At 35.8% G+C, this 22,474-nt stretch overlaps 1 protein-coding gene across 3 annotated transcripts; it reads left to right on the forward strand.

Annotated features, from left to right (window-relative positions):
* Window positions 1–1,527: 1,527 nt before the first annotated feature.
* Window positions 1,528–21,208, forward strand: LOC144572056 (protein argonaute PNH1-like). 3 transcript variants are annotated; one of them, XM_078321465.1, is made up of 24 exons: window positions 1,528–1,791; window positions 4,084–4,276; window positions 10,637–10,977; window positions 11,171–11,379; window positions 12,193–12,339; window positions 12,546–12,679; window positions 12,762–12,871; window positions 13,366–13,472; window positions 13,590–13,728; window positions 13,822–13,938; window positions 14,316–14,423; window positions 14,520–14,591; window positions 14,999–15,121; window positions 15,712–15,868; window positions 16,334–16,455; window positions 16,606–16,743; window positions 17,974–18,116; window positions 18,416–18,478; window positions 18,605–18,668; window positions 18,748–18,883; window positions 20,074–20,147; window positions 20,227–20,321; window positions 20,435–20,466; window positions 20,900–21,208. In XM_078321465.1, exons 3-24 carry the CDS (start codon window positions 10,639–10,641, stop codon window positions 21,064–21,066), a joined length of 2,796 nt encoding a protein of 931 aa, XP_078177591.1. In that variant the 5' UTR covers window positions 1,528–1,791; window positions 4,084–4,276; window positions 10,637–10,638; the 3' UTR covers window positions 21,067–21,208. The 3 variants fall into 3 exon arrangements, with proteins under 3 accessions (XP_078177591.1, XP_078177589.1, XP_078177590.1); XM_078321463.1 differs by lacking the exon at window positions 1,528–1,791 and adding an exon at window positions 2,569–2,730; XM_078321464.1 differs by lacking the exons at window positions 1,528–1,791; window positions 4,084–4,276 and having other exon boundaries at window positions 9,838–10,977.
* Window positions 21,209–22,474: the final 1,266 nt, after the last annotated feature.

Raw genomic sequence — 22,474 nt, forward strand, 5'->3', positions numbered from 1 at the left:
GTACTCTATATATATATATATATATATATATATATATATATATATATATATATATATATTATGAGTAGAACTAGAGTGTTCCTATGTTTACCAAATCTCTTTATGAACTTAACTCTAAAATTTATCAGATTGATTTTAAACAATGAATTCAAACCATTGAAATTCTTCTAACTTACGAGTGATGCGTCTACATGCAAAAAAATAAAAAATTAATTTTGTATAGAGTCAAGTGGTTAAAAGGCGTCCAACAAATAAATGCATTAAAATTAATTTATAAACCTTCTTATTTTGACTAATTGATTTTATACTAAATTAATTAAAAACTTTAAAATTTTCAGATGTAGACACATTATTCGTAAGATAGAAATTTTTTAATAATTTGAATTCATCATTTGAAGTCAATTTGATATATTTTAGAATTGAGTTCACAAGAGAACTTGATGAACTTAGAAACACCCCGGTTATACTCATAATATTATAGAAATAAATACAATACAATAAGCATCGAACTGTACGTCTGTAGAGGAGCAAAATAACACATATTCCTTCTAGCTTTACTTGCTCCAGCTCTGCGTAGTCCCATAAAACGGAAATGGAAGCCATCATACGAAATAAGATCCGTGAATCCGTGATCTCTCGAGCATTGCTGCAGGCAGGATACTGCGAATCTTTTCCTCTCCATTTCCGTAACTGAACCAATCTATTTCCATTTCCTCATTATTTGAAAAGAATCATCCTTTCTAAATTCATGGACACGTCCAGTGCCATATCAACAGTAGAAAAATTCCGAAATAAATACAGACGTTAATGCATGGTTATCATTCAAGTTATAAGCCGTCAGATCCTAATTATGACACTCTGATCGAACGGTGCGCCCAATATTTCAACGCCAACAATGATATCCGTTTTCCATTATACCTACAACTATTTTTATACATCTCTCTACTTCGACAGGCTATTGTACAAGGAATCCAATTAGTTACGGCCACATCAGCGGTAACTAATTAAGTAAAATAAACATTATGATGAAGATGTTACTAGATATGTATTCTGTCGTCTTGGAAACCCCGCTGCATCACCCCACGCCCACGCCGAATTCACGTCTCTCTCAATTCAACCTCTTTTTTCCATATCCTCTCTCTAATAACACTTTTCTTCGACGATGAAACGCTTGCTTTATGAGTCCGTATTCCCCCAGGTACCTGAGGTACAATTTAAAAACATGAACGGTCCAGATTAATTCCAATTGGATCAAATTCAATCCAAAACCGGTTGGAACTGTGGGGTCTGCTTCTAGATTCGTGCCATATGAAAAAAACGATCCAGAGTTGTAGCTTCCACCTCAGGTACCTGGGGTGATACGAATTCTTGCTTTATCTTCCCATCTCTCTCTCTAATCGGGTCCTACAGACATTCTCTGCATCAGGGTCCGACTCCTCTCACACACAATCTCTCTCTGCCCCCTTCAATTGTATAAAAAGAAAAAGCTATGTATGAAAAGCGAGAGCACTGAAAGCGTGGCTTCATAGATTTTACTGCACACAAGAAAAAAAAAAGTAGTAACAATTAACAAAGCGTGCTTTATAACTGATGAGAAGATGTCATCAGTTTTTCTTTGTAGCGGCCTGAGTAACGGATGAAAAGCGAGAGCACTTGCGACCGTTGTAGTCTGAAGTAGTGGCTTATCTCAATAGTTTCTTCTCTCTCCAACCTCTCTCCAAGAAGCTCTCATATATTTGCTGGAAACAGATTTCTCTGTTGTTCCTCTTCTTCTTCCTCTTCAAGCGCTAGGTGAGTTCTTTCCATTTTTTTAGTTCATATTTTTTTTTCTAACATTAATCACATTCGCGTCCGCTTTAGATTTTGGGAGCTGGTGCCTGCTGGGTGTGTTATTGTATTTACGATTTACGTAATATTGATACACCTAGGAGGAATATTCATTTATGCCGCTTCCTTATTTCTGATACGAGCGCTGCCTCCAGTTCTTCATTTCCTCTTCCTTTCCTAGTGCTACGCATGCAGGAGAATAGCATGCATTAAAAGCCGCGAGACAGCCTAAACCAGAAAGAGTTTCCCGGTTCAATGACCGCATTAAATGCCGTTCTTTCTTTTCTTTTCGCTTTCTCTCTCTTTTTCCTTTCTCTTTCTCGTTCTTTTTTACTCTTTTTTTTCAAGTTTCTTCTCTTTCTTGCAAAGAGAGAAATTGGGCTTTTGACAAAGCTGTTCCACGTGCCCCAAGTGCTCGATGGAAATTAAATTATTCAGCTGGTGCACCACGTGGCAGAACACTTTCCGAGTGCACTACATCCTCGCTCCATGGAACACCGAGCGCATGCCACTGTTTCACCAGGGGCCAAAGCGGGAAGCAAAAGGTTTCATTCAGTCCTCGTCCATGCCTGCTCAGATCTGTCACCTGTCCCTCCTTTATTGACAATTGGAGACGTCCGTTTCTCAGTAATATTGTCTCCATTTTCGTTCTTCATGGAGAAATTGTGGTACTTTTCTGTTACAAGTCCTGGTCTGTCGTTTCTTCAGCACTATATTTCAAACCCTGGGCAGCGATCTCATGATTGCTTCTCTTCCTTTGTTTCCTTACCTTCGTCGTTTTCTCATAATCCTATCAACCCTCCTCTTCATATCCTATCAACTATCAAGTATTCCTCAAAAAAAAAACTATCAAGTATTCAAGTATATCCCAACCTCTCTCTCTATCTCTAAGTCGGAACGACGGTAAGCTTACCTCTCTATCTCTTTTAGGATTGATTGATTGATTGTACCGTACGCGCCGCGATTCGCAGTGCTTACGGTTATGTGGGGGTGTCTCCTATGATTCGGCATAGGCAAGTCCAGCCATGGCGCTTGAATATTTGTGCTCGCTCTCTATGTCACCTCATTCGATACGGTCTAATTGATATCTTTTTGGTGATTTTGAATTTTAGTTGTCTTGTACTATGACAGAGGATTCACGAATCTTGACGTCTTTTCACTGTCGTCACCCGTCATTTCATCAGTCTATTTTTATTTTATTTTTGTAGTAATTTGTTGGTGCCATATTTGCCTCGGCTGCAAATTTTAACGAGTATCTAACTCTTTTTAGTTTTTTTTTAATCATTTATGGGTCATTACGTTGAACAGAGCTAGAAGGTTTCGCATTGGTTGATATTAGAAAGAAAGGCTTGGGACCTATTTGGTAGAAATACGTATTTGTTTTCAGCTTAATTTGATGATAAAAATAATTAATATCAACCAACCAACTCTCTTTTGGGCTTTTTTATGGGCTTATAAGGGTTCTGTTGCATAGATGGGGAATTCGTTATAACTAATAACTTCGGTTAATAAGCTTGGTGTAAACGGATGCAACTTTTGTGGACCTTAGTTTAAAGTTTTTAACTGGTAATTCACTTTAGAAACTTTTATCTTGAAAGTTCAAACAGCGTTAAACAAAATATGACATCCATATAAAAAAAGTACCTGTAAATCATTTTTTTTTTAAAAGATAGAAAACCACCACTATCTGATGATCAATAATTTTTAGATCAAGTGATTTTTTTATCTATATAAAAAAATAGTTAAAAGATTTCTATAAATGTAAAATTTATTCTCCAAGTACATTTCATATGGAAACCATATTTAACGATTTGGATTGATTGTTTGAATTTAAAAAATAAAATATAAATTCATATATAGTACGAATTGATCTGCAATATGCGTATTATACCTCACTCATGAGTTGAGTTAATAGTTTTGTTCTATTCCTGGATCTGCTCGCCTTAGATAATCTGAAAAAAAAAATGAACTTGTAAACTCTACTATCAGTATATATGATATTTATCCGTAGAAAGCACTAAGCCTAAGTAGGTGGTTAAGTGTGAATAATGGCCATTAGATACACCTGGTTATGTTTCAGTGCGTCATTAGCATACATCAACGAACAAGTTGCCATGTCGTATAAAAATAATTATATATGGATTGACATGTACAGATGTCAATGATGGGTCATCCCAGTACGCTTTATGTTTCTTTTCATTATTTTTATTTACTATTTGCTGAGAAATTGAGAATTTGGTGGGTGTCACGTGACAGGTAGGGTAAGCCCGTGCGGGAAGTGCCGTGGGTCCCAGAGGTAGTGTATGGGTGTGCATGCACGCTTACTGTGCTTTCGTGTTAAGGTGTGAACAAAAGGTGGTGAGGTGAGGTGAGGTTTTTTTCTTGGGGCTGGAGAGTGGACCATCAACAAAGCAACCGAAGGCATCTACCTCTAAAGTCTAAAGAACTGGTATGCACCATGCATTTATTTATAATATTTTTTATCATTTCGACCTTTTTCCTTGTAGTTTACCATTGAAGTGGCATGCATGCGTAGTTTGTCTCTTCTGCTTTCAATCTTTTACCGTTGCTTTTTCCTCAAGTTGACTTTTCCTTTCCATGTTACCATGTTTTCATTTGTGTATTATTTCAAAATTTACAGTTCTATCCCCTATCCAACATTGTCAGAATAAATATATAAAGCAAAAAAAACATTGACTATCACAAAAACTTTTCAGCGCGGTAAGAATGCTAATTCTAGGGGGTTCCTGGAAAAGTCAACTAAGTTATTGTTCCTTTGAAGCAACATCTAAATCTTAGTTGTGTCACATTGACTCAAAATCCAACAGTGTCTCTGTGAGACTGTGACCCTGTGCGCAATGTTTCTATCTGTTCCCTTGTTTGTTTATTTGATAAAATATTAAGGTACCCATGCAAGCAGTAGTTCTGAATCAGGCTGAATACCTATATGTGCATCATAGTTCTGACTTTTGAGTCAGTTGATGACATGTGCAGGCAGGTTCCATACTCCTGCTTAGAGGCTTAATTTTATACATTTCATTGCACATTACAACTTATGTGATAAAATTAGTATATAGATAAAAAATCTCATTAATCTGAGTTTCAAAAATTTCATCTGTCATGGTCACTCGTATGCTTATTTTATAACTAGTGGCTTGTTTTATTGAAGATCTAAATGTGAAGAATAGAAACAATGAAAGCTTAACAAACTAAACAGGGTTACTACTAATTATTCGTCTTGTGGCTGAGCTATTCGGAAAAATTATGAAGATAGGTAGCACATATCTTTTATTCAGGCAACCGATTTTCTACTAGTCTAGTGTTCTTGAGAAAATATGTTAGAATCTCATATATGTAGGTTATGATATGTTGGGTTAGGTTTCTCAGTATATAAGAAACATTCATGAATATCAGTTGTTGAAGTTGCATTACTTCATGGCCCATGTGAGTGCTTGTCTGAGAACGACATAACATGTAAAATGGCATTCTCAAGGGAATTAGGTTATCCCTTTTCAAGTATCTAAACACAGTTATATATATTGATAACAGTTATATTTGGCAACAAACTTATTTCACAAATCGTGACAAGTCGGCAACTGACACTGCACTTGTCAAAATAAAAAAAAATATATATATATATATATTAATAGTACTGTTTAAATGTAGACCTGTATATATTAGTCCCTTGCCAAGTTAAATAGAAGGTGACATTTCTTCTCTTTATTTAAATGAATAGAATTGGTACTAGGAATTGATAAAGAACCCTGCAACTTTAAAATAGAATCATTGTCTTGTGAAGTATAATCTGTAAACCACAAAGAAACTGAGTTCAAGGTTGAAGCTCACAATATTTGAATAATTGCTTGAGGGTGTTTTCTTAAGAAGGACATCTAGATCTGATTTTAACAGATTTTTTTTTTCCAAGAGTATACATAAATTATTTATCAGAAGTCAAACTAATGGTGTAGTTGATCTTATCAGTTGATGATAAGACTAGGAGTAAGAGTAAGAGTATGAAAATTTATTCCTTCTATGGTAAAGGTACGAAGGACAAACTCCAAACATTTCCTTTTTGAACATCTAAAGTCATGCAATTAAAACATATCTTCTTTTCAGTCGAGGATTTAACCAGCAAGCTTGGCTGGTGAATCTTACGGGATTTGAAAATAAAACAATATATTGAAGCTCAAATTTAGGTATTGATAGGGGAGCCATTTCAAGCAAAAGTTTACTTAAATTCAATAAATTAATGATAGAATAGAATTCATTCAAAATGAAATCATTACTTAGGAATGATAATTATATTCATTTGAGGATTATGCAGCAAGCTAGGCGAACAAATATGATGTTGATTTAAAAATTACGTAACATATCGAAGCTTGGCTAACTTCAACGAACTTCTCCATTCCCCAGTATTAAGTGTTGATCGAAACAGTTTCAAACAAGATTCAATTCGATTCAATTTAATTAAAGAATGATAAATTGAATATGATTTGAAATTAATTTTTCCTTCTCTGAAACAATTAACTAGGAAGGATGATTTATTAGCGAAGAATTACTAAAGATCAAGATAATTTCCTAATTTTTAAGCCTCGCCACTCAAACCTAGTTAGGCTGTGATCGCAAATAGGGATAAAGAGGGAAGGAGAGTAAACGAAAAAGAGGTGAGCCACAAGACGAGAAGAACATTGCGATCATCTTTAAACTGACCGTCATTGTCGGAGCTTTTATATGAGCCACTAACTGCTACGGAACGAAAATCAGAGGAAAATAATGAACTGATGCCAAATCCAAACTTTTATTGAGGAATGTCTGTCCCCCTCTTTTCTCATATTAAATCCTTCCAACCATTTGTATCCTATTCACTCGTCACTTTCAATCAGGGACTGATGCCAATCTTTGTTTGCTATTTTACCATATGGATAAAGTTTAGTTTCCATTTCAGAGTTGTTTGTAATTTTACCTAAATCAACAGTAACAGCCGAATCTATATAGTTTTCTGAGCAATTTGTAAAAACTCCTGCCTTAATCTGATGAATACAATTGTGCTTAGTGCTTAAAATTAAGCTATCATTAATTTGATAGAGCAAACAGTTTTATTATATCAAGGGTTTGATATTCATCTTATGCTGTCTGTATTGAGGCATACCTCTATATGAGTTCTGATAGGCATTACTGTTTAATTTTCCTTGAAATTAATTCATTGACTCTGCTAGCAACATGTCTTAATTTTTCTAGTTGCATTGATCTGTAGCACTAAGCACTGATTAGTGTTGACATCTTCAGTTATTTGTAAGGAAACTAGTTGTGTTGTGATAACAAATATCATTGCCTATATAATTATTGATTTCAGGTAGAAATCCCGGGGAAAGTAGCTATTAAGTTTTCACAGGGGAAATATATTTTGGACAGACATGTCGAAAATCTATGAAAAAAGTAATAGATGAATATATAGAAATGTATACTTTAATAGTTAGGATGGATCGACTCTGTTTCTTACTCAAAAAAATAGTCAGGATGGATGGATTTTGTTAATCTAATCGGTTTGGTATAGGAAACACATACTCAGTAAAGTTAGTACCTCGTGATTTCAACCCTTCCCAAATAAATTTAAATTTTCCTTAATATTATATTGTACTGTGCAAATTGTCTATCACTTGAAAGTATTGTGTTATTTTGTAAGAGCTTCATTGCCTTGTTTTTGTAGTACCTAATAAAATTGAATGAAGTACATGAACAAGGGCGTAAAAGAAATTTATGGGATGAGCAATCTAGATCTGTATGTGCTACTTTTCTCACCTTAAAACATGATTCGGGCTTCGATCCAATCCATTGGATCTAAAATGAACGGTCCAGATGCACACACACCCTATTGTGATAGCACTGATAGAGCGGTGTAGATCCAATCCATTCAGTATATAGATCCAGAGGACTGGATTATAATAACAATATTATGCTTTTAAGGTGAAAACACAGCAGCTATTAATCTTGAGTGATCTACAAAATTACTTCTGTTCCTTGGTGGTACTCGCCGCTCTAAATCCTCATGCTTTCATCTACTGGATAACCTACATCTTTATAATGTACAAATATTTATGGCACAATACTTCGGACGAATACTTCATTATTCAGTTCTTCAAATATCATTTGTTTAATTCACATCATTTTATGCATGTATATTAGATACGGTATACCTAGAGAAATACTCGTCAAATACACCAGGTGATGTGCCGGTCTAAATACGGTATACCTAGATACGATATATCTAGCGGGATGTTTTGAAAAAAATAAATACAATAGCACGTGTGATGATGCTGTTGGTTTAATGCAATAAACTCGTTGATTAACCAAACATTTTGTTTTACATTTCCGTTAACCACCAATTTACTCGTTGCAATTACACTTGAACATATGATGATTATCTCTGTTTGGTGGATAAATATTTGTTAACCATATTGTACGTTTTCTTGGATAAATTTGGTTTCAAACTAGAATATATTTTTTCTGTGAAGCAAGCTCTGTATTGTATTTTTTTTAATTTTTTTATAAATCGTTAGGTATTTAATTAATTATTTATTTATTCCTTTTTAGGATTACCTATCAATTGTCTTTATCCATTAAAACATGGTCGCTTTTGGTGTTGCAGTCTTGCAGAGTACCCTCCCGGATAATATAAATATGTCATTCTTGAGTTTTGAAAACCCACTGAAGCTGTATATTTTAGAACATTTCTTTAGTTGATTTATGCATGCATAAATCAGGTCATGACAGCAGTACAGACCAATTTAAAGCACTACAGAAGAATTAAAAGAACTAAATGGGTTCTCTCTCATAATTCCAATTAGACCACTAGAGGTGATAGCACTGCTCTGGTCACACCATGCTCAAGTGCAGAGCACTATAGCGGCGCAGACTGTGACACACAGAGCCATCAGCTAAAAGAAAATAAAGAAAGACACAGAGCGCAGAGGCAGACCTAACTCGTATCCCCCCATTATGCCTTTCACTGTACATCTGTGTTATACAGCGTTTCCATTTAAACCTTGCTCCCCGTTCCTTTTTCCCACCCTCTCCTCTCTTCTCCATTTTCCAACTAATGGAGATCTTTCTTCTCTGCTATCTGAAACATCTGATCTCTCCGTTTTGGTTGTAAATGAAGATGATTAACGAGATCTGTACGGTCGCACGCTTACCTCGTGTGTCGCTCATAGACGGCGTCCCAGCGGGGGCATTAAGCTTCATCACTTTCTCCGTTATCAAAAAATAATGAAAACTAATGAATATTTTTATTGACTTTTTAATTTATTTTACTTATCTACCCTCTTATTTTTTTTAATGCTGGCTCACCCTGAATATATATCAGATATCAATATTTTGCTTTTATTTTTCCTGTTAGTTTTTTATAATCTTTGCATTACTTTTATTAGAGTGTCATTATGGTGATTGTTGTTCTTAAAATTATTTATGCGCAAGGTTCATATTAAAAAGACATACGCGCGTGCACAGTTCATTGTTCAAAAAGTAAGGAAAAAGGAAAAGCAGAAGCGTATGCCTTAATTACAAAAGCATTTTTTTTTAATTGAGAACAGTGAACCTTGCGTGGGAGGAATAAACAAACAGTGAAACTTCCTAATCCCTTATTCCATTCCTTGCCACTATTTTCAATAAATAAATAAACATAAACATGGTCCCTTCCCCCCACCACTGAGGCAGTGGAAAATTACTATATGGATCCTCTTCAAAGTTACCCCTTTATTTGGGGACTCATAGGCACATCCCGGGCCCTTTGTTTTTCATCGTACGGTGAAGGTTCATCTTTGGACTGGAGAGGATCATAACCCATACACTTAGGTAGAAACATAATAAAACCAATAAAGAACTGAATGCTCCTCTTTGTCCCTTGGCTTTTTGGGAAAGCGGGTCCTTGTCTTCTTTCCCTCCCTCTTTCTTCCCCACATCAACAGTACTTTCACATAGTAATTTATTAATACTGAAGAGAGAGGTGGTTTTATTATGATTTGGATTTTGAACACCTTTACCCATGCTGCTTCTATTTCCAGATCTTGGTTTTATACTATTTATCTCTTAGTGGCCTCTTGTCCGGATCCCACTAAACTTAGCTCCATCCCAATGCTTCATTATTCCCCACCTCTCCAAAGTGGAGCCTTCTTTTGTTTCCTTTCCTGTTTCTTTAAGCTTTGATCTTTTCTTTCCAGTCAGCATTTTCTTTATTTTCCTATAAACACCTTAGAGATTATTTAATTCTCCCTGCGGGGCTGCAAATACAGCTCACACTTGGTCTGTACATTGGTGTTGGTGTTTTTTTCCTTTTGGGCGGGTGTGTACAATTTGAGTTTTTTCAGGGTTATATGTGAAAAAGGTCCTTATTCCTATTGTCCTCGTATTAGAGAATACCAGGGGGAATGTCAAGCAAGTGCTGGTGCTTAGCCGTTATATACCTTCTCCGACAACTTACTGGTTTTGTTGAAACTTAAGCTATAACTAAAACCCTAAGCCATTTCTCTCTCTCTCTCTAAGAGGCAAGGGGTCAACTACATGCACTGGTACCTGTACTAGTACTGATATGCAAATTAATGCGGAAGCATTACCTACCTGTTCCTTTAATTTATTCCCCTCTGCTTTCCCCCTCCTTTTTACTCTGTTATCACCGTCACATCTTCTTATACCCCCTCTGTATTTACCTTTCTTCAACTGTGCGACCCCAAGGCAAATGCATCACTGGACATCTCCATTCCTTCCTTCATCCTTGACAGAGAAACTAATACTTACCCATCTCATTGTTGTATAGACATGCCGCACCGACAAATGGCGAAAGACCCATCTAAAGGGGAGAGACATGTCATCTCAAAGAAGCCGTTACAGAGTAGTGTAAACCAACAAAAACTCGAACCTACAACCTTGCCCCTTCAAGAGGCTAAGAAATGCACAAACAGGAGGAGAGGGCGGGGAGGCAAAGGGAAATCACCCAAGCCAGAAGTTGAGACTACTCTGGCTGTGGGCTCCCCAGTCTCGAGCAAAGGTGTTGCTTTTCAGAGACGGCCTGGATTCGGGACTGTTGGTACCAGGTGCATTGTCAAGGCCAACCATTTTCTTGCACAACTGCCTGACAAAGACTTGAACCAGTATGATGTAAGCTTTTAAATTCCTTGATCCTATTTTTCAATTTGGGCACCCAGAAATTCTCAACAATTCCTTGGAATAACCACATTTCATACAAATATTGCTAATAAGAGTGGGTGCAATGGGCACTGATGAGTGCTAAGGAAATTATATTATCCACACAAAATTTTGAACAATAATCTGTTGAATATGTTGTGTTTAGGTGACAATAATTCCAGAAGTGAACTCAAGGAGCATGAATAGGGTTATAATGGGTGAATTGGTGAGGCTTTATCGGCAATCAGATTTGGGCATGAGGTTGCCAGCCTATGATGGCAGGAAGAATCTTTACACAGCAGGCCTTTTGCCATTCGATTCAAAGGTTTTCACATTAAAGATTTCTGAGGAAGATGATGGTACCGGTATAGTCAGGTATGCCATGTTGCTTATTTCAAATGATTGTTATTACTGCAATTAACCAAAGATTCACCTTTATGCAATAAGGCTGTTCGTTTATAAGTTTACCAGTTATGAATAAAAAAATGCCTCATTTCTCTAAGCTTAATTAGTCTCGTAGACTGTTATTGGAATAGTGACTTTACTGTATTACCTTTGAGCCTGCATATAAGACGCTATTGACATAATAAGTGAAATTAATTTTCTCAATTTAGGTTTATCAAGGAAAAAAAAGTCTTATTGTTCATTATACAACGTCAAGCTGACATGGTTGTGCTCGTGTTACATAATTTAGAATTTCAGGTCAATTATTATTTGTGAGATATAGTTCATTGTGATCTTTTATGTACTTGTGTGCTTTCCAGTTCAATGAGTTTGCATGTGTATTAGTTTGAATTTTTATAAATTGCTCGAGTAGAACTTTAAGCTTCTGTCATTCCTGTTTGGTTTCTACAAATAAATCCTTCTGTATTGAACTATAAAAAATCATTATATGTAGCATTGACCCTTTACTAGTATTTGAATAACAAGCACTGTTGGAAGTTTACATGTGGTGCTTATGATATATTTTAAAGAGTAATTTCATGCATTAGTGTTTTTAAAATTCTCTTTTGGGAGATTCATTGGTGAAAATAATGTTGCATGGCTTTACCCATATCCCTCAACCAGATAGAATATCTATTGCCTCGACATTACAAATTTTTAGGGAACTAAAATTTGAATTAAAAAGGGACCTTCTGGTTACATACTTGAGCCTGTCAGTGACATGTTAGTATCTGATTTTTGAAGGGAGAGAGAATTTCGAGTGACAATAAAGTTTGCAGCACATGCCGACCTACATCACCTTCGTCAGTTTTTGGCTGGCCGGCAGCCTGATGCACCTCGAGAGACCCTTCAAGTTCTTGATGTAGTCCTTCGTGAGCTATCCAGTCAAAGGTGAAGTCTATTTTAACATTTCCAATTATGCATTATTTTTGTTTTGTCGGGTCCTATTATTTAGATCTTTTATTTATTCATTTAGTATCCATTTAAAAGGATGAATGACCAGATTTGAGTAGCATTTCAGTTCTCTCATACAAAAATTGTTTCCAATAATTTGTTATGTGATGTAATTGGTGGTTTATAATTTGTTCTATGAATAGATATGTGTCAATAGGGAGGTCATTCTATTCTCCTGGTATTAAAAAACCACAAAGGCTTGGCGAGGGGTTACAATCATGGTGTGGCTTTTACCAGAGTATCCGACCCACGCAGATGGGTCTCTCACTTAATATCGGTAAAGATAGTTCTTCATTATGAAACTTCTTCATCTTCTTTTGAAACTTGTGCTTTAAGTATTTTGCTTTACTTTTCTCCAGACATGTCATCCACTGCCTTCATCGAACCCCTCCCAGTGATTGAATTTGTGGCACAGATATTAGGGAAGGATGTGATCTCAAGGCCATTATCTGATGCTGATCGAATCAAGGTAATATCTATAGAGTGACATCTGGTACTATGCATAGCGCACTTTGGTCCATACTGTGGATACATATCTCCATTTTCAAAGTCCAAACAGTTGATCTGTTCTGCTCAACATGATCTCCATATGAAAATATGCTTGGATGCCAAATTTTACATTTTTTAGAATTTTTTTACTTTTTTTAAAATAGGTACAAAATCACTTGATTTAAAGATTTTAGACCATTCAAAATTAGTGAATTTCTACCTGTCTTAAAAAAAAGTAAAAAATTCTAAATATATAAAATTTGGTCTCTAAGCACATTTTCATATGGAGACCGTTCATTCGGAACAACTATTTAGACTTTGAAAATGAAGATATCGATCCGTTGTATGGACCAAAGTGCGCTATGCATTGTACTGTAGCCTCACTCATATCTAAATGACACTTATTTAACCAAGTTTTTTTTCGTGTTCTTACATAAAGGTTAAAGCTTGTTCTTATTGATTTTTATCAATCAGATAAAGAGAGCTCTGAGAGGAGTGAAAGTTGAGGTTACTCACAGAGGAAATGTGAGGCGCAAATACCGAATCTCTGGTCTGACATCCCGACCAACCCATGAACTCATGTATGTATTTCCAACTTCCTAGTTTCAATATCTTTATTTCCCATTGATATATTTCAACTAATTGTTCACTTTTCTCTCTCTCTAGTATCTCTCACCCTGTCCCTCTATCTCATGTAGTTTCCCCATAGATGACCAGATGAACATGAAATCAGTGGTAGAATACTTCAAGGAGATGTATGGCTTTACAATTAAGAACGGGCACCTTCCTTGTCTTCAAGTGGGGAATCAGAAGAAAGCAAATTACCTTCCCATGGAAGTAAGGCTATTTTTGTTGGAGTATCTTCTTTCTAAATTCTAGTATTTATTCCAGTTTTACTAAACAGATGTGGTATCATAAATTTTTTGATAGGCTTGTAAGATTGTGGAGGGTCAGAGATACTCGAAGAGATTAAATGAAAGACAGATCACTTCTTTGCTGAAGGTTACATGTCAAAGGCCGAGGGAGCAGGAGATGGATATTTTAGAGGTTAATATATTCTTTGAAAAATCCCAAATTGTTTTTCATCACATGTTCTAGAAGCACTGATATTAAGAACTGTAAATGCCTTGGAACTTGCAAAAATGGCTCCTACTTCGCGTATGTATGAAGGATATACTTGGTGCATGCAACCAAAGCTAGAGAATCTTAAAAACTTAATTGACACTTTACAAGCTATGTCATGTCACCTGTAGTGCTTTGAACTGTCTTTGACATTATTTTTTTGAAATTAATATCAGTAGAAAGAAATGACAGGAGACTTCTCTTACCAAAGTTGAAAAGTCAAAGGCTTCGATGGTTATAAAAAAAAATAACAACCAAAATTGACAAATCTAATGCCAGCCTCATGCATGCTTTTTTAACAGACAGTTCATCAAAATGGGTATGAGCAAGATCCCTACGCGAAGGAGTTCGGGATCAATATCAGTGACAAGCTTACTTCTGTTGAAGCCCGGGTTCTTCCTGCACCTTGGGTACTTCTCATATCAAGCCCTTGGGTACTCTAAAATTATGTATCCCTGCTAATATTGAAAGTTTCTTACACCCTTTTTGTTCTATAAAACAAACAGCTGAAGTACAGTGAAAATGGGAAAGAGAAAGAGTGCTTACCTCAAGTCGGGCAATGGAACATGATTAACAAGGTATGTACATTTTAATCACATTATGCATATTTAGAGGATTGAATATATCATTTTTATAATTCTATGATCCCCCCTGCAAAGCATTAAAATATCATGCAACCTCAAAGTAGGAAACATTTCATGTAGCCCTCTGTGACATGGGTAACTACTATCAGAAATGCTCATTGTCTCCTAAATTTTAGGAACTGCCGAACTATTAAATTAGACTACAATGAAAGGCACTCACGGGAGTAAATCAGGAACAAGAGGATCGTATAGACAATATTTCCATGTTTCTGGGCATACATGATTTTTCCAATATTTGCTGGGGTGTTGCAGGATATATTAGCACTTGACAGGGTGCAAATAAAACTTGATCGTCGTCCTCTTTTGATCTGTTGTCTTACTAATTTTTTTTTTGCATGTAGAAAGTAATTAATGGGTCTACTGTAAATCATTGGGCATGTATTAATTTTTCAAGGAGTGTTCAAGAAAGCACAGCTCGAAGTTTCTGTCATGAGTTAGCTCAAATGTGCCATATTTCTGGGATGGTATGCTGAGTTCTTCTTGTTTGTTGTTCTTGCTATCTGAAGATATTTTATATCAATATTTAAAGTACAGAAATTTAGAGTACTAAGCCTTTGCCTGAAGACAACATTGTGCATCACCTTCACAGAAAACATTGTCTATCAATGGGCCCATTTCTGTTTTCTGTTTTACAAACATTTTATTTACTGAACCACACTATCATGTCTGGATAAAATAGGTATTACTTGGTAGTTCGAAATTAAATGGCGTATTAATTTCAAAACAAAATTATTTGGTAATCTGAAGTACTGTCTTTTAGCTTAATTGTAGTTTGGAACATTTTAAATTAAAAAAAACTGCATATCCTATAAAATAATATCAAGAACATAAATTGCATTTTAAATTGACTTTTGTGCCATTAACTTGAGATGTTTATCAGTAATTATCGTAGTTTGCTAATAAAAGAAAAGGATGTCTCATTTCTCTCGCTTTCTTTGGGAAGGCTATGACAGCTAATATTTTATATTTGGTAGTTGGCTTGACCAAATGTGCTTCATTGTGAAGGTTATAGAAGCTTATTGTGGTTTGTTGTTTTTTTTTTTTTTTACTACAGGAGTTTAATAGCGAGCCAGTTATACCAGTATACTCTGCTAGACCTGAGCAAGTAGGAAAGGCTCTTAAGCATGTGTACACTGCAGCTTTAAAGCTAAAAGGGAAAGAGCTAGAACTTCTTTTGGCCATTCTTCCTGACAACAATGGATCTCTCTATGGTACGTTTTTTTTTTTTACATGTACCTTGGATCACATGCAAGTGCAGAATAGTCGCAATTCAGTATCATACTTGTTCTGCTAAGAGAAATCCTAGTCTCTGTGCCATCGGGTATTGCTGCAGTTGAGCAGTGAGGCAGTAGATGTCTTTCTTGGATCTAATTTCTCTTGATTAACAATAAAATCCTTCAAGCTTCAGATAACCATAAATATTGCATGGGAGGCTCAACTGAATTTAATTTGAATTGTGTGCAAAGTCTAAAATGTCGAAGTAAACACAAAAATCTTCAAAACAGAGAAATATCGGTTTGTGGTAAAACTGGCTGGTATGATGAGCTGCTGTACTGGCTCATGCTGTTTCATGTCACTTTGTTGTTGGTTTTTGACAGAGAAATTCCTGTTGCTATTTGATAGTTGGTACTTATTCGTGAAAAAGCATACTAAAATCATTCTTCCAACATTGCCAGGTGATATAAAGCGTATATGCGAGACAGATTTGGGGCTGATATCCCAATGCTGCCTAACAAAACATGTGTTTAAGATAAGCAAGCAATACTTGGCCAATGTCTCCCTAAAAATCAATGTCAAGGTACTTGATCCCCTTCATCTTTTCCTCTGGGCTATTCTCAAAATCCAAATTAACTTGAACATACATTGTTAACACTTGTTTTTTAGTCCTCATTTTGATGTGTAGATCCATAATTTTGATGCCTTATTTTTTTGCCTTTTCTATTTTCAGATGGGGGGGAGAAACACGGTGCTATTGGATGCTTTAAGCTGGAGGATACCATTGGTCAGTGACATTCCAACAATTATTTTTGGTGCTGATGTCACACATCCTGAAACTGGAGAGGATTCTCAACCATCCATTGCTGCTGTATGTCACATGTTCCTTTTCTTCCCTTTCTAAAATAGAGACCTAGGTTGGTTCAATATTGATCATGTAGAAACTAGTATGGTGATAACTATCACCCAGAGAATTTCGCCTATCTCATCCAGTATAGGGTTTGCCTTTTTTGCTTTAAATTTGTGCCAGGTTCACTTTTCAAATATACAGGGGTTTATCCTTTTTTGAGCGAAAACAGGGTGAACCCTGTTACCGATCGATTTTCCTCCGGTGATCGTTTCTCTAAAACTATTGATGTGTATAATAACTTGGTAATTCATCTTTAAAAGATTATATGGGTCTGAATTGTTAAAGCATCTCATCCTTCTGGAAATGGAACTTCGGAGAAAACAAAGGGGACTTTCAGCAAATTAATTACTACTTTGGTTATTGTAACTAAACCTCATCAATTTCTGACTTAAAGAAAAAGCCTCGTCAAATTCTAGGGAAATGGTAACTATCCGTTGATCTGAGCGTCGAACCAAATCCTGCCTTGACTAGCCTGAAATGTGAAATTGAGGGTCAATTTGCAGCTTGAAAAATTCATTCTTCTGCATAGAGTCCTCGTTTGTCACTTTAAAATGGGCCCACTAATGCAAAGGTAAAAGCCATAGCATATCCTGTGGTGTGTTCTATCTTTGGATGAGAAAAATTAGCATATCAGGGTATAATATGTAGCTGTGAGCTTAGAGTCACCAAGGAAGTCAGTGAGCTTAACCTCAAACGATCTGATCAGCTTCAAATAACAAATTTGAGCTGTTAATCTTGAGCCAAGCATCCACATTCCAAAATTTTCATTTGCGAGTTCATTTTGTGCAAGATTAAGGCATCAAAAGATGAATTATTTTGGTACATTCATTTTTTAACAATTTCCGATATCTTGGTCTTACATATGAACTAAAAAAACTAACAAAAATTGGAACATAAACACTTGGCTTATCAAGTTGATTAAAGTCAATGGTTCAAATTTGTCATTTGAAGCTAAGCAGGCAATTGTTGAGATTTATGCTAAAAAATGAGAACATACACACTTTACTTGAAGAAATGATTTTTTTTTTTTTTTTTTGCATAGTTAAACCATTTTAGTCTTCGGACTTTCCCAAAATATTCCAATAAATATTGACTATCCGGTGCTAACATGAGAAACATTACGATGCTTGCAATTGTGACAATTAATTAATAAAATATGCAAATAACCTTCTTTGTCTTTCTGTTTGGAAGGTTGTGGCATCACAAGACTGGCCAGAGGTGACAAAGTATGCAGGGTTGGTTTGTGCTCAGGCACACCGGCAAGAGCTCATTCAAGATTTGTACAAGACATGGCATGACCCACAAAGGGGAACTGTTACTGGAGGAATGATCAGGTTCTGCTTAACTAAATTCTTTGTGATCATCCTCTTTTGGTCATCTTGTTGCTGTTTATGTTTGGTATCAACCATCTTGCCATCATGTTTTATTTTGAATCATGTCAAATATAGATATAAAGAAACATTATAAATTCCTTAGTAGCAGAAGCAGATTATTACCCGTTGGTACCAATTTTTCTGTACCGTACCTGATGTTGAGTGGATTAGCGGATACTTACAAATGTGTTGTATTGTTAAATATGGTCCAATTTAAAATTATACTAAATAAATCAATGGTTGTTTTTTCTTTTCTTTAGGGAGCTCTTGATCTCCTTTCGGAAGGCAACTGGCCAGAAACCACTAAGGATAATCTTTTACCGGTACTGCATTTCTATAAATTTTGTATTCTCTTAACTGATTAGCTTTGCACGAGGTTTTTTATTTTACTTTTTGAGAAAAGCTTTGCACAGGTTCAATTAATCTCTTTCTTAACTTCTAATTTCCAGAGATGGAGTAAGTGAAGGGCAGTTCTATCAAGTCCTACTCTACGAACTCGATGCAATACGCAAGGTAATTTAGTTAAGAATTAACTTTTGTGTGTTGGGTCTTGGGTATCAGCGGGGCATTAACTTGTGCTTGTGTTCAATAGGCATGTGCCTCTCTGGAGCCAAACTACCAGCCACCGGTAACATTTGTGGTGGTGCAAAAACGACACCATACACGCCTTTTTGCAAACAACCACAAAGACCGAAGCTCCACTGACAAGAGTGGCAATATCCTTCCTGGTAATTTTCAGTACTCCCTATTTAACCTCATTATGATATGGTGAATAGTTAGTTTGGGTTAAAGCCCATTAACAAATCTGTTTTACTTCATGCACTACTTTGGCGGCAGGGTTGTGGTATGTACTGTTCTTACCCAAATTTGTTATGAGATTGAACTGTTCTTAGCAGTCACAATAAACACCTAATATTGACTGAAACATCAACAACAACAACCAAGCCTTCACTTCCAAACAAGTTGGGTAGGCTAGAAATGAAACCCAATTGTAATCGCAAGGTGAAGTAGATGGTAATAAAATAGTAATAGTAGTAGTACTACTAATAGTAATAGAATGTATCCAAAGAATTGGCTTCGGTCAGGAGTGCGTGGAAGTTAGCGATTCACATACCAAAAACGTGACTTACGAAATATTGTATAGGCGTGTTTAGGGGTAGTATTATAGGCTTTAGGCCTTGTGACTAGGGATTTGGAGTAAGAAAGGTGTACTACTAAATCTAAAACCCTTTGATTCTAAAGTCTTTCTCCAGTTGCCTATCAACCCCTATCCTATTCTCGTTAATTAGAACCACATCATGAACAAAGAGCATAAACCAAGGCATCTCCCCTTGTATGCCACTTGTAACTTCATCCACCACTAGGGCAAAAATGTAGGGGTTCAAAGCTGACCCTTAATAGGAAAGTCATTTGTTTCGCTATTATATGCTCCAACACTAGTCACAACATCATCATACATATCCTTGATGAGGGTAACGTACTTTGTTGGGACTTTATTCTTTTCAAGAGCCCACCACATGATCTTTCTCGGTACTTTGTCATATGCTTTCTCCAAATCAATAAATATCATGTGTAGATCCTTCTGCTTCCTATATTTCTCCATAAGCTGTCTTGTTAAGAAAATCGCCTCTGTGGTATGTGGTCAACATCCTAGGCATAAAACCAAATTGGTTCTACGTAACGCTTGTCATCCTTCTTTAAGTGATGCTCAATGCTTCTCTCTCAAAGCTTCATTGTATGACTCATAAGCATTCTTTTGTAATTTGTACAACTTTGAATATCGACTTGATATTGATTGAAACATCACAGGGTACATTTCTAAAATTGTGTATGCTGTAGGAAAAGTGGTATACTGAAAAAGTGTACTTGTACATATTAATATAAAGACACAATATGAGTTGCTTTTGGTTTTTGTTAGGTACTGTGGTTGATTCGAAGATTTGTCACCCAACTGAGTTTGACTTCTACCTTTGTAGCCATGCTGGAATTCAGGTACATGTTATCTCTTGTAATTTAACATGTTGACAATCTAGTTTTAAGTTGTAAATTAACACGTAAGCTTCTTTTGTAGGGTACTAGTCGACCGGCTCATTATCATGTCTTGTGGGATGAGAATAATTTCAGTGCAGATGAGATGCAAACACTGACCAATAATCTTTGCTATACGTAATTATTATCTTTCATTTTTTATTATCACCATTGCATTTGTATGTCTTTCATTTTCTAATTTTTTTTATGGGTTTTTCTTGAGTTACAACAAATTATGTGTGTTGCTGCAGGTATGCCCGTTGCACTCGTTCAGTCTCTGTTGGTAAGTTTCTTAAAGCATTGCCATTTATTTTGCATAGTAGATGAAATATTGCTCTGCATTTGCACTGGGCACAAAACCTTTTTATATTTAAATCTGGTCAACATACTTTAAGGCTATTCGTGTTGAAAGTTCTAATTTGACCTTGTCTATTGCACATTAAGTTCTAGTGGTAAACAAAAACCATTAATTAATAATTGAAGGTTCAATTCATCCGAAAGTTTATGAATTATTTGTGGGTTTCAATGTCTTTTGAAGTAAAATATGGGTTTACAAAAACTATTTTCAATGCCATGAAGAGGTATGCTTTCCCATGATTCTTTATGGGCTATAATTCATCTAATGATGTTTTGCACAGTCATATGTAATATTGCCCCCTCTATTGTACTGTGTTCGATATATTGCTGAATGAAATCCTTTTTTTATTAATGTGCAGTGCCGCCAGCATACTATGCGCATCTGGCTGCATTTCGGGCCCGCTTTTACATGGAACCTGAGGCAAATGAAAACAACCCATCTAAGAACTCTCGGGGGAATGGATGCTCTGTCAAGCCTCTACCAGCCTTGAAAGATAAAGTTAAGAAGGTTATGTTCTATTGTTAAAGGGAGAGACTGCATCAGTTTATAGATGTTCTTGTATTTATAGGTAGATAGTAGCTGCTTAGAACCTGTTAGGCTTGAATAGTTTAGTAGGATGTGACTTAATATTTCTAATGTCAAGTGCCTGATATAATTATGTGCTCAAGTACTCTTGTCCTTCATCTCTTTGCAAGTCACATTTATGACCCAACCTGAAAAATGTACTGGAAAGTGGAACCTACCCTTAACCGAAACCAAGTCCAGACATGATCTAGCACTAGCTATTTTAAAATACAAACTGCAACCTGGTTCGATCCGTGTAGTGAACATAAAATGGCAATCTATGCTGGATTTCCTTATGGAATGACACAGTATGTAAAGAACATGTGTCTATGACGGGACTCATGTATAGAGTGACAAAACATATCAAGTGATAGGTACGGAACGACACATGGCACTAGGGGTGAGTAAATCGCTCATAACTCGTGAGCCGCTCATAACTCACTCATTAAAAGCTCATCTAAACTCGCTCATTAAAAGCTCATCTAAAAACTCGCTCATTTATCCGCTCATTTACTTAATGAGCGAGCATGAGCATGACCCAACTCGCTCATAACTCGCTCATTAAGCATTTGCCACATCTAATCCTTGCCACATTTAATCTTATGTAATTCTGTGTAACATCAACCTTGCCTCATTAAGATTGATAGATAGTAAGTATAGTTTCATATTTGATCCTGTGTAATATAGTGAGCACAATGTAACATTTAATCGTGTGTAATATACTAATATTCATAGTTTCATATTCTTTTTTTTTTTTGTAAATCGGCAGTACCAAAACCTCTGCCTAAATCTCAAAACAAGTAATAGTCATAACAATTCTCTCATTTAAATGAATTATGACAATTTGTTGGATTTTGTTATGATGACTTTTAACAAATTTTGTTATGCGTGGGCACACTATATAATTTTGTTATGAGTCATAACTCGTGAGCCGCTCATAACTCACTCATTAAAAGCTCGCTCATTTACAACTCGCTCATTTATCCGCTCATTTAAACTCGCTCATTAACAACTCGCTCATTTACTTAATGAGCGAGCATGAGCATACCCTAACTCGCTCATGCTCGCTCATTAATCACCCCTACATGGCACATCATGAAACGACGCATGACATGTCATTTCAACGAAATGACAAGTGATCACGTATATATACGTGGTACATAGCACGTCATGGAACAACTTGAATGTGGCAATAAATTTGTCAACATTTGTTCTCTTAAATTTTTTTTTTTTCATTTTTTCACAATTTTAATAACTTTGTTTTTCTTCGATCAACAATTTAAAATCTTAAAAAGAATAAAAAAATTACCATAGAAAATTTTACCAACATTTTTTTATTTCTACAAAATTTCCATAACTTTTAACCTTT

Source organism: Carex rostrata, chromosome 19 (assembly GCF_964058835.1).
Source record: "Carex rostrata chromosome 19, lpCarRost1.2, whole genome shotgun sequence".
NCBI lineage: Eukaryota > Viridiplantae > Streptophyta > Magnoliopsida > Poales > Cyperaceae > Carex > Carex rostrata.